The sequence below is a fragment of the Pongo abelii genome, chromosome 16 (assembly GCF_028885655.2).
Source record: "Pongo abelii isolate AG06213 chromosome 16, NHGRI_mPonAbe1-v2.0_pri, whole genome shotgun sequence".
Taxonomy (NCBI): Eukaryota; Metazoa; Chordata; class Mammalia; order Primates; family Hominidae; genus Pongo; species Pongo abelii.
In genome coordinates, this window is record NC_072001.2 from 82168577 (window position 1) to 82180740 (window position 12164).

The 12164-nt window shown below is 52.1% G+C and overlaps 1 protein-coding gene across 5 annotated transcripts in view; it reads right to left on the bottom strand.

The window, feature by feature from the left end:
- ADAMTS7 (ADAM metallopeptidase with thrombospondin type 1 motif 7) overlaps positions 1-11428 on the bottom strand; it is a 52936-nt gene extending 41508 nt beyond the window's left edge. The window contains exons 1-2 of one of the 5 annotated variants that reach the window (XR_010137199.1): positions 11032-11378; positions 88-446 (exon numbers count right to left, since the gene is read on the bottom strand). Coding sequence is in view for 4 of the 5 variants with exons in the window: in XM_024232755.3 (XP_024088523.2) it covers positions 88-446; positions 11032-11131 (459 nt within the window). In the remaining variant the exon portion in view is untranslated. Of the gene's footprint in view, positions 1-87; positions 447-11031 lie in introns of all 5 variants that reach the window. The other 4 variants (XM_024232756.3, XM_024232755.3, XM_054531701.2 and 1 more) reach the window with 4 other exon arrangements.
- Between the last annotated feature and the right edge of the window lie 736 nt (positions 11429-12164).

Here is a 12164-nt window from a genome sequence, read left to right on the forward strand (position 1 = left end):
CCAGACAAGTGCGTGGCAAGGCTAGAGCCAATCTCCACAACCCACCACCCGAGACTGCCCCAAGTATACATGTCCCAGCGCACTCACCAGGCCATCGCAGGCGCTGATGGCCGCCAGGCCACCCTCGAGCTCAGGGTCCTGCACCTCGCCAAGCAGGTGGCAGGCCGGGGTGTGGGCCCGGATGTGCGCGCGGCCCAGGCCGCCGCGCCGCCGCGTCTCGCTCACAAAGCCGGGCGCCAGCAGGTGCTGATTGGCGGTCAGGTTGAAGCGCAGCTCGCGCCCGCGGTATTGTAGCTCGTAGAAGGCAGGCGCGTCTCGGCGCACAGACACATCCCGCTTGCGCAGTGCGCGGGGCCACAGCTCGTAGGACAGGAAGGAGCCCCCCGCGTCGACTCGAACCGGGTGTACGATGTCCAGTGCCGCCCGGCCCTCGGTTGCACGTCCTGCTGGGAGAGAACCACAAACGCCTAGGCCCAGGGCAGACCCGGGTCCTTGCTGGTGGCCGGGGACCAGAAGGGAGCGGCCAGGAGGGAGCTGCTGGAGTCAGAGTATCTGGATTCAAATCCTCGCTGGGCTATCTACTAACTCTATTTCATCTTTCCGTGCCTCAGTTTCTCCATCTGGATCGTTGCAGTAACTTCTTTTGTTGTTGTTGTTGTTTGTGTTTTGGGTTTTTTGTTTGTTTGTTTTGAGACAGTCTCGCTCTGTCGCCCGGGCTGGAGTGCGTGGCGCGATCTCGGCTCACTGCAACCTCCGCCTCCTGGGTTCAAGCGATTCTCCTGCCTCAGGAGTAGCTGGGACTACAGGCATACGCGACCACGCCCAGCTATTTTTTGTATTTTTATTAGACACAGGATTTCACCATGTTGGCCAGGCTGGTCTCAAACTCCTGAACTCAGGTGATACACTCGCCTCGGCCTCCGACAGTGCTGCAATTACAGGCGTCAGCCGCTGCGCCCGGCCTGGATTGCTGCGGTAACTTCTTAACAGGTCTCTCTGTTTTCACTGTTGCCTACCCCAGGGGCCCCTCCCCTCGTGTTTTCACAAAGGGAAAGCAGCCAGAAAGATTCATTCAAAACCAGCGCGATCATCGTCTTACTCTGCTCAAAATCCTGCAATGGCGCCCATCTCACTCAGAGCAAAACACAAAGTCCTGGCCTGTACCAGGCCCTAGGCAAGGCAGCCTCTCCAATCTCATGTCCAGCTACACAGCCTTAGTTCCCTCCACTCCGCCCACTGGCCTCCTTGCAGTTCCTCCACAGGCCAGACATGCTCCTGCTTCAGGATTTTGCATTGCTGTTCCCTACACCTGGAACACTCTTCTCTCTGTTTTCCACGTGGCTAAACCATTCACTTTTGGGTTGTTGCTCAAATGTCTCCTCAATGAGGCCTTCTCTAATGACTTTATTTTAAAATTGTAACTCCCTGGCTCTCCCTATCCCCCTTCCTTGCTTTATTTTTCCCCTTAGCACTCCCAACATACCATATCACTTAGCATTTTCATTATTTTTTCTATTTATTTGTTTTCTCCCTTCCCTCCCAGTGTAGTCTAGGAAGGCAAGAATCTATATTCTTTGCCCCCGCTTTTTTTTTTGAAACGGGGTCTTGCTCTGTCGCCCAGACAGGAGTGCAGGTGTGCAGTCATAGCTCACTGCAGCCTCCAACTTCTGAGCTCGAGCCATCCTCCCATCTCAGCCTCCCAAGTAGCTGGGACTACAGGTGGGTGCCACCACACTTGGCTAATTTTTTTTTATTTTTAATTTTTTTAATAGAGATGGGATCTCACTATGTTACCCAGGCTGGTCTCAAACAAACTCCTGGGCTCAAGCAATCCTTCTACCTCAGCCTCCCATAGTGCTGAGATTACAGGCATGAGGCACCGAGGCTGGCCCTGGATAATTTTTTATTTTTTATTTTTATTTTTTGTAGAGATGGGAGTTTTGCTGTGTTGCCCCGGCTGGTTTCGAACTCCAGGTCTCAAGCGATCCTCCCACCTCAGCCTCCTAAATTGTTGGGATTACAGGTGTGAGCCACCACACTTGGCCCTTTATATTCTTTGTTAAAGATTTAAGTGTCAGAGAAGTGTCCAGAACTTAGTCCTTTTTTGGTATTTGTTGAATGACTCTGTAGAATGCAGATAACCACAGCACTTACACTCTCGATGCTGTCGTGAGGATTAAACCAGGTGAGCTACTCCCTTTAGCAGTGCCTGAGCCACTGGTTGAATATGATGGCAATTATGATTGTTAAGATTATTATTAGCCTGATGGATTTTAAAATGTGCTCTCATGTGCATGAGCATTCTGCCAGTGTCTCCAGGCCTCCTGGATTGGGGAGACAGAGAAAGACCCCCCCACTGGGGCTCCCTGGCCCCTAACTGCCACTTCAACAGGGTAGCTCTGGTTTCTTTCTTTTACATGCAAGAATTCATTTAAAGAAAGGTTCCAGGGATGGAAAAAATTGGCAGACCTCTGCTCAGGCCCTTGCAGTTTAAAAACCCCTCTCTGTTGCTCTGTCCTCCTGGATTTCCTAGTAAGGCCTGGATTCTTATCCTTTTTTGCCACAAACTCCTTCTCCTCAGAACAATGTTTTGAAATGCATAAAATAAAATACACAGGAGTGGTTGGGTACGGTGGCTCACGCCTGTAATCCTAGCACTTTGGGAGGCCGAGGCAGGCGAATCACCTGAGCTCAGGAGTTTGAGACCAGCCTGGCCAACATAGTGAAACCCCACCTCTACTAAACATGCAAAAATTAGCCAGGCTTGGTGGCGCATGCCTGTAATCCCAGCTACTCAGGAGACTGAGGCAGGAGAATTGCTTGAACCCGGGAGGTGGAGGTTGTAGTGAGCCGAGATCGCATCACTGCACTCCAGCCTGGGCGACAGAGTGAGACCCTGCCACAAAAAAATAAATAAATAAAATAAAATATACAGGAGTACCAAGGAAATTGATTAGATTGAAATACAGTTATCAAAATAATTTAAGGCCAGGCATAGTCGTTCATACCTGTAATCCCAGAACTTTGGGAGAATGAGATGGGAGGATCACTTGAGCCTAGGAGTTCAAGACCAACTGGGCAACATAATGGGAACTTGTCACTACAAAAAAAAAAAATTAGCTAGGCAAGGTGGTGCACACCTATAGTCCCAGCTACTTGGAATGCTGAGGTGGGAGGCTCTCTTGAGCCCAGGAGGTCGAGGCTGCAGTGAGTCATGATGGCGCCACTGCACTCCAGCCTAGGTGATAGAGTGAGACATTATCTCAAAAACAAAACAAAAAATAATTTAAAAAGTAGGGTGTGGAATTATACTTTAAACAAGATTTTGTGGCAAATTTAACAACTATGGTCTTTTTTTTTTTTTTTTTTTTGAGACAGAGTCTCTCTCTGTCACCCAGGGTGTAGTGCAGTAGCTCAATCTTGGCTCACTGCAACCTCTGCCTCCCAAGTTCAAGCAATTCTTGTCTCTTAGCCTTTCAAGTAGCTGGGACTACAGGTGCATGCCACCACTCCCAGCGAGTTCTTGTATTTTTAGTAGAGACGGGGTTTTGCCATGTTAGCAAGGCTGGTCTTGAACTCCTGGCCTCTAGTGATCCACTCACCTCAGCCTCCAAAAGTGCTAGGATTACAGGCATGAGCCACTGTGCCCAGCAACTACGGCAATTTTGAAGTAGTGATGAACGTAAACCTTATTTCAAGATACGTGCAACAACTGTAATGAGATAGAAAAATATTTGGTTTGCTGTATTGGTAACAAAACCACAGGTGCTGTTGGGATTTGCTAATAATATTCATAATTGAGGGAAATGCTAAAGTTCGTTGAGAGATTACAAAAAGTAAATATGTAATATTTTCCCATTCAAGTTCATGGATCCCCTCAGTTCACGGTCCCTTAGGCTGTGGACCCCACGTTAGGATACCTGCAGTAAGGTGTCCAGACTGCTTCCTAGGTGAGACAGCAAAGGGAGGCTCAGAGAGGTGGAGAGACTGGCCTAGAGCCACACAGTGACAGTGAGAGTGGCAGTGCTGAGACGGGGACTCAAGTCCCCCAAATGGTTTCAGTCTCTTCAGTAACATTGCTCTATATTCTCAACAGTCCATCCCTTACTGGGCCTCAGTTTCCCAATCATTAATGTGAAAGAGTTGAATTAGATCACGTTTCTCAAATCTCTTTGGCCACGAGGTCTAGTCTCAAGAGAAATCTCATGTGCCAGGGGTTGGGGGAGCCCCGGCATCCATGCTTTCCCCCCCTTTTCCCTCTCTGCAGTTCCCAGGCTCTAAAGAGCACAGTTAGGGAACTTGGCAATCTGGAGTTTCTCGATTGGGTTTATACCCAGCTCCCAGGATCCTGGCTGTTCACGACAATAGACTCTTCAGGCTCGCATGAATGCCTGAGTGCCCTGCTGACATCCCACCAGGGTTCCTTCTGCTGCTGCCCAGCCCGAAGCTCCATCCCAACAGGCTGCGGAAACCAAACTTGCCCTCCAGTCTGTCCTCTGCCAAACTGCACGTAGAGTGCCCTGCACATGCCAGTGCTGTGCCCCCGCTGAGAGCATCTCCCTCTGCTCACAACCGCCCCAGCAATGTCGGCCTCAAAGAGCTTTCTCTGAGAGTCAAGAGACTGGGTAGGCTGGGGCAACGTGCTGTGTGGCTCTGAGCTAATCTTCCCCATCATTGAGCTTCAGTGGGCCACTAGTCCAAGGATTTTCCAGACCTCACGGATAAGTTTCTTAAAAAAAAATTCCCAGGCCCCATCCCAGACTCACTAAATCAGCATTTCCAGGAAACTAGGACTAGGGACTAGGAAGCTATGTTTTTACCAAGAGCCTCCGGGAACTGTGATCCTCAGGAAAGTTAGGAAATCCCCCACTGGGAGTGAACCTGGCTGGTCATCAGCAGTACCTGGAGAGCTCTAAAAAACTGCAGATGCCCAGGACCCAGCCCAGAGATTCTGGTTCCACAGATCCAGGGCTCTGGGGGCCCTAGAATGTGTATTTTCTGTATTTTTCTAGACTTTCCCAGGGATTCTGATCTAGCCAATTCAGAGGCTGGCATTCAGAACCCACCAGACTGGATGATTTAAGGTGACTTCTTGCTCTGACATCCTAATAAGGACATATGGGACTACAACTCCTCAACCACAGCGTGCAGATTTGCTTGTGTTGATCAGTTATTGATTTTTTGGTTTGTTTTGGCTGACACAAATATTGAAAAACGTTTTAGTCAATTGCCAATGTTTAAGAATCACATGATCTTGTACAAAAATCTCAATTTTCAGCTTTTCTTGAAAAGTCTTATCATCCATCCATGTCAGGCTTAAATTGCTCCCTGGCAGAAGTGGCTGGGGTGGAGCAGTGAGTTCCCTTTAGGAAGGGCCTATGGTCCCCGGTCCTCAGTCCCCACCACTCTCTATTCATTCCCAGTATTGTGGCTGCAAGTAGGCTCCCTTTCCCATCATGCTCATGTTTCCTTTCACTCAGTAAAGAACTGAGTCTCTAACAAAAGTGGTAAAACAAGAGATGGGCCAAGAGACCCCATGTTTCAGGAAAAATCTGTCTCCCTACCCACCTTGTTTGCTCATTTACGTTACCTGCCTAGTCCATGGCATTCGGTATGTGACCCTTGGCTACTAACTGTGAGGGGGCACTAGGTGCTCCAAAGTCCAGGAAAGTGGATAAGACACCATCCTTGCCTTCAAATGGAGAAATGGCCGGACGCAGTGGCTCACACCTATAATCGCAGCATTTTGGAAGACCGAAGAGGGCAGATTGCTTGAGTTCAGGAGTTCGAGACCAGCCTGGGCAACATGGTGAAATCCCATCTCTACAAAAATACAAAAATTAGCCAGGCATGGTGGTGTATGCCTATAGTCTCAGCTACTCCAGAGGCTGAGATGGGAGAATTACTTGAGCCTGGGAGGCAGAGGTTGCAGTGAGCAGAAATTGTACCACTGTTCTCCAGCCTGGATGACAGAGCAAGACTCTGACTCCCCCCCAAAAACACACACACACACACACAAAAAAAAAAAAAAACAGAAAAATGGGTGCAGTAGACCCAAGACCCCCACTCTGGCACAGTGCTGACAAGGTCCAAGCAAGGGGAGAGGATGACACCTTATGGATGCATTGGAATGAAGAAAAGTTTCATCAAGGAGGATGCATTTGAGATGTCCCTTAACATATGTTAATTCAACAGTGAAGACAAGGAGGGCCTCTTGGTGGTAGGGGCACTGTGTGGTAAACCCTCAGAGAAGTGGGGAAAAGCCAGAAGTAAGAATGGGCAACAAGAAGTTTAAAGTTTAATCTTGGTCCAGACATGTGTTTTGTAAAATGGGAGGCAATGGAGGGACAAAATAATGCACTATAGAGCATGGGCTTTGAAAGTAACAAGACCCAGGGCAGACCCAAGTGGGCCACTTAATAGTTCTATAATCTGAGTCACTGCATATCTCTGGGTTTGTTTCCTCATCTGCTTGGAGAATCCAGGCCAGAAAACATAAGGAGGGGAGCCCAGGTCAAGGAGACGAAAATGACAGAGATAGGGAAGAACTGCTTCCCAGGTTCACTCCCAGTGGGAGATTTCCTAACTTTTCCAAGGATCACAGTTCGTGGAGGCTACAGCTCCAAGGCTTGTTTTTGTTTTGTTTTTTGTTTTTGTTTTTTTGAGAGAGAGTTTCGTTCTTGTCCCCCAGGCTGGAGTACAATTGCACGATCTTGGCTCACTGCAACCTCCGGCTGCTGGGTTCAAGCAATTCTCCTGCCTCAGCCTCCCAAGTAGCTATAATTCAGGTGCAAGCCACCACACCCAACTAATTTTTGTATTTTTAGTAGAGATGGGGTTTCGCCATGTTGGCCAGGCTGGTCTCGAACTCCTGACCTCAGGTGATCCACCCGCCTCAGCCTCCCAAAGTACTGGGATTACAGGCATGGGCCACCATGCCCACCCTCCAAGACTTGTTTTAAGTGAGTATTAACGTTGGTTCCCAGGGCAAGGACAATCCCAGCCAAGGCAGCTAAAGATGAGCTGAAGGTCAGGGGGGCACTGATGCCAACCAGCTCTAAAATCCTCAACTGGAGGAGCTACATGACACTCTTTTAGGCAAGTGTTGTCCTCAAATGCATGTGGTTGGGGGATGGAAGCAGGTATGTAACTGAGGAATCAACCACTGGGGAGAAAAGGCCCCAAAAGCTTAAAAAAAATAAAGTATCTTTGGGGAAGGACCCATGCCCCAGGGGATGTACAGTCCTGTTGAGAATACCTGTGTAGATCCTGGGCAAATATTGCAAGACAGAAATTCCACATGAGTTACAAAGAAGCATCCTATTAAGTTCAAAAATGTGGACAGAGCTAAGTAGAGCTATGCTGCAGGTGAAAAGCACTCAGATTAGTGAGCTCTAGAGCCAGACAGGCTGTGTTTGAATCCCAGCTCTGCTACCCATATCTGTGAGACCATGGGTAAATTACTCAACCGCTCAGAATCTCAGTTTCTCCATCTGTAAAGTGGGGATGATAATAATTACAGCTGCTCTCTTTGGTTGTGTAAGAATTAAATGAGTTAGTATGTAAGTGCTTACAACAATAGCTGGCACATAGCAAATGTGAGCTAAGTTATGACTGAAAATTAGCAAGAGAACTTCTAAAGTATACTTAGCTTTTTCTTTTAAAAACTTGTTGTTTTATCTGTTTGCCTAATGGCTTAAAAACAAACAAACAAAACAAAACAAAAAACATGTTTTCCTTTCTTTCTTTCTTTTTTTTTTTTTTTTGAGAAAGGGTCTTGCCTTGTCTCCCCGGCTGGAGTGCAGTGATGCGATCGTGGTTTACTGCAGCCTTGACCTCCTGGGCTCATGCAATCCTCCCACCTCAGCCTCCCAAGTAGCGGGGACTACAGGCGTGGACTACCAGGCCTGGATAATTTTTTAATTTTTTTGTAGAGATGGGGTCTCATTATGCTGCCCAGGCTGGTCTTGAATTTCTGGGCTCAAACGATCTGCCTACCTCAGCCTCCCAAAGTGCTGGAATTACAGGTGTGAATCACTGTGTCCGGTCTAAAACATGTTTTTCAATCAACAAGAAACGAATAGACTTACAGAATGTTGCCACTTTTATTGCAATAATTTTTTTCTTGTTTTGTTCAGATTTTTTCTTTTTCTTTTTTTTTTTTTTTTGAGACAGTCTCCCTGTGTCACCCAGGCTGGAATGCAGTGGTGCGATCTCGGCTCACCGCAATCTCTGCCTCCTGGGTTCAAGCAATTCTCATGCCTCAGCCTTCTGAGGAGCTGGGATTACAGGCATGCACCACCACGCCCAGCTAATTTTTGTATTTTAATAGAGACGGAGTTTCACCATGTTGGCCAGGCTGGTTTTGAACTCCTGGCCTCAAGTGATCCGCCAGCCTCAGCTTCCCAAAGTGCTGGGATTACAGGCATGAGCCACTGCACCCCGCCAGCATTAATTTTTTTTATAATGAACTTGTATTGTTTTGCCATTAAAATATTTTTAAAGAGTGCAGGGGTAAGTTTAAAAATAAGTAACTTTCACTGTAGCCTAGTTGACCCCAGTAGAGATGTTGGTGGCTGAAACTAGCACCACCCAGTGCCAGCAAGGAGTAATTGCAGGTTCCAGTAATTGCACACCGGTTATGTGCTTGCATCAAAGCTGAGCCTGCAGAGCTCAAGTGACAGTGGGATGGCAACAGGCACCATTCAGGAGGACTGCCAGAGATTCATGGCCAAATCTATTCTGCCAAGTCAGGAGGTCTGTTCTGATTGGACCAAGCTCCTGCCACATTGGGTGTTAAATACTTTTAATATCTCCCCTGGGTGACAGAACTGTCACTTTGGAGCTTCTACCAAAGAAATGCCAAGATGGTGTTTACCCTCACCTCCCTATCAAGAACCTGAGTTACAATCCAGCCCTTCAAATGACCCACAGCTCATGCCAAGGAGGAAAAATAACTGGCAGGGTGGGGGGTGGTATGTGAACGCCCTCCTCTGTGAGTTCTAGTATGCACAGAAACACATGCACACAGGGTTCACATGTGCCATACAGCATGAGGAGGACACATGACTGGGCTCCAGCCTCAGAAACCCTAGCAGGTCCCTGGGTCAGTCACAAATGGGGAAAAGGGATATATTTTCCTAAAAGTGAGCCCAGGATGAGCCTTTTGGTCTTAAAGAAGGTAACATTCAGTAGTAGGAGGAGCCCCAGGCTTAGGTCCTGGGCTTCAAAGAAAATGACAAACAGGCCAGTAGCCTCAGAGTCACCAATCCTGAGAGAGTGCAGAACAGGAAGGACCCCATGCTCTATATCTATGGGAACACTAGAGACAGACTCCACCCTTGGAGTGTTTGTGCCCAGATTAGGTTGGGGAGAGTGCCTGGCCTGCCTCCACCCTCAAACAGCAGGTCCAGGTCATCTGGGGAGTCCTGGGTCGGCCTGGCAGATTAATAAAAATAATGACCACTACATTGTAGTCACTGTGTCCTGCCTGAGCAACTGACATATTCAGTATCTCATTTAATCCTCATAAGAATCCCACGAGGTTGACCGCACCCAACTCTTCCCACAGCTGCCAGGGGGCCAGGACCCAAGTCTTGAGGGAAGCATTTTCCTGCTTTCTCATTCCCATTGCCCGGTTCATCCTCCTCAGCCCCCAGCTCTGGACAGTGGAAAACACAAGCCTTATTCAGGAAGCTCAGGAGTCCAACCCCACAGGTCGCTCTACTCTGAGCCTGTTTGCTGGTCCATAAAAGGACTTTCCATCACTTGCTTTGCAGGGTTGTTGTGGAGATGATGAGAAATAAGAACCCGTGAGGCTGGCACACAGTAGGTGCTCATTAAATGTTCGCTCCCTCTGCGCTCTGCGCATGGCTGCTAGACCAAATCTTTCTAAAACACTGCTTTCATCAGCTGCTCCCTCAACGGCTTCCCAAACCTCTGAGATCAAGAGTCAATGTCCCCATCCTTCCCGCCCAGACTACTTTCGCGTCACAATCCCTCCAGTGTGGAGGCAGGTCGACCCCATCCCAGCAAGCAACCCTAATCCAGTCCCCCGAATGATGCTCCCCAGGTGAGGGCCCCACTCCCTCCACGCCCTTCCAGCCCATCCAGAATCCATCCATCCTTCCAGTCTCTCCAACCTCATGCCCCTCCTCTCCTACAAAGCCTGCCGATCGGCTCTATTGCAGGACTCTCCCCACTATCCACCGGCTCCCCTGACTGGGAGCTCCCTGAGCACCGGGCCTGGGGTCTCCTACATCCTCGGTTACTGAATTCCCAGGCCGGCTGCGTCGGACGCGCTAGCAGCGCGGCTGCCCGGCAGGTCGCAGCCAAACAAGAGCCTGGACGCAGGCCAGAGGCTCGTCGGAGGCCGGCCCGGCGGGGCGGGGAGAGTTCACCCACGGCCGGGAAAAGAAGCTCCTGCTCCCCGCTCCACTCCCGGCGTCTTCACACTTGGGGAAGGGAGAGGCAGGAAGTGCAAGGACCGCACAAGACCCGGCCCCCCGAGCCGCCAGGGGCCGCGCCAGCAGCCCAGTTGCGGTGGGCGGGAGCTGGGGGGGCGGCGGGGTCCCGCGAAGACCTGCGACCTGGCGCCCTCGCCGGCGGTGTCCCGGCCAGCCCGCTTTCCAGGCGAGCCCCGCTAAGGAGTGTGAGAAACCAAATCCTCAGTGGGTAAACCGCGCTCCGTCCAGCCCACTCGGACGAGAGCTCTCCTGGGAGCGAGGCGCGTTGCTGCACCCGAGGTGGGGAAACCGGAGCCCGAAGAGCGGAAGGGGCTTATTCCAGGCGACAGGCAGTGTCAGTAACTGAATCAGGGGCCGAGGAAGTTTCCCCAGAAGCGTGGCTTCGCTCCCCGGCCGGCCCGACCCCGACTACTGTCCCCTAATACCCGGGGAGCGGAAGACGCGACCAACTCCAGGCACAGCGGAGCCGGCGCGGAGTCCACAAAGGTGAGGAGAGACAAAACCGAGACTGGGGGAGCGGGAAGGGGTGGCAGGGCCGGCTGGCCGGGGAGGGGCGGACACCCACCTGGTGCGGGTCCGGGGGCGCCGGGAGCCAGAGCGCAGAGGAGCAGGAGGAGGGGGCGCAGCAACGGCGCAGGGCTGCGGGGACTGGGGCAGCCGGGCATGGCAGGGACCGGGCGGCCGCCGGGTGACCCCGCGCGCACGCTCTCGTCCGTCCCGTCCGGTCGCCGCCTGGTCCCAGGTCCGGCTCAGGACATGCCCGGCCGGCGTGCAGCTCCCGGCGACCCGGCCCCGACTCCGTTCGGCTGCGCTCGGTCCGCGGGCAACAAAGGCTGCAGGGCCCGCCCCCTTGGCCGCTGCAGAGGCAAAGAAAAGACAAGAGAGCGAGAAGGAGAGAAAGAAAGAAAGAAAGGGAGGGAGGGTGAGGGAGGGCGGTTGCCGGCCCCCGCCCCGCCCCTCGGACTCCTTCCCCCGCTCCTGGCCCCGCCCCGCCCCCGCCGGCCCCGGCCTCATCGGCCCCGCAGGCCGCGCTTGCCTCAAGGGCTGGCCGGCCCGGAGCAGGCAGCGCGCCGCAACGGATGTCCGCCCCCCTCGCCCCCCTGTCCCAAGCGCCCCCTGCCGGCGGAGTCCGGCCAGGCCTTCCCGACCCCGGCCGGTTGAGGCCCCCCGGAAAGAATCTGGAATTTCCAGAATTAATGTTGTCCCTAAACTGGGCTCCACGAGGTGCCCTTCGCTGTGTTCCCCAGGCCAAGCAGGGCAACCCCTCAAAAGGGGACACGGGAGGCCTCCCGAGGGGCACACAGAGGGTCAGCGGGCCCTGCTTCAAAGCTATCTGCAGAGATAGGCCTGGGCCCTCCCTGGACAGACAGCGGTTGCCCGCGCGAGGTGGGGCCCCGCAGTTCCTCGTCTCCTGACTCCTCTCCTAGTGCGTTTGCTTGAAGCAGAGCGCAGAGTTGAGCCCACAGGCGGGGGACCGCGGCTTCCCCCGGGCCAGCGCCGACAGACTTTCAGCAGGGGCTCCCGCGGAGCCTGGAGGCCGGCCAACCCCAGCCTCACATCCCAGGCCAGCCTCCGCCCCTAACACCGGCCGTCTGTCCTTCGTGGCCCCAGCCCTGGCTCTGGCTTCCGGCTCCCCTTCCCCCTGTGCTCCCAGGAGCTTCCTTTCTCCCTTCTGCCGACACTAAACATGGCCCTGTC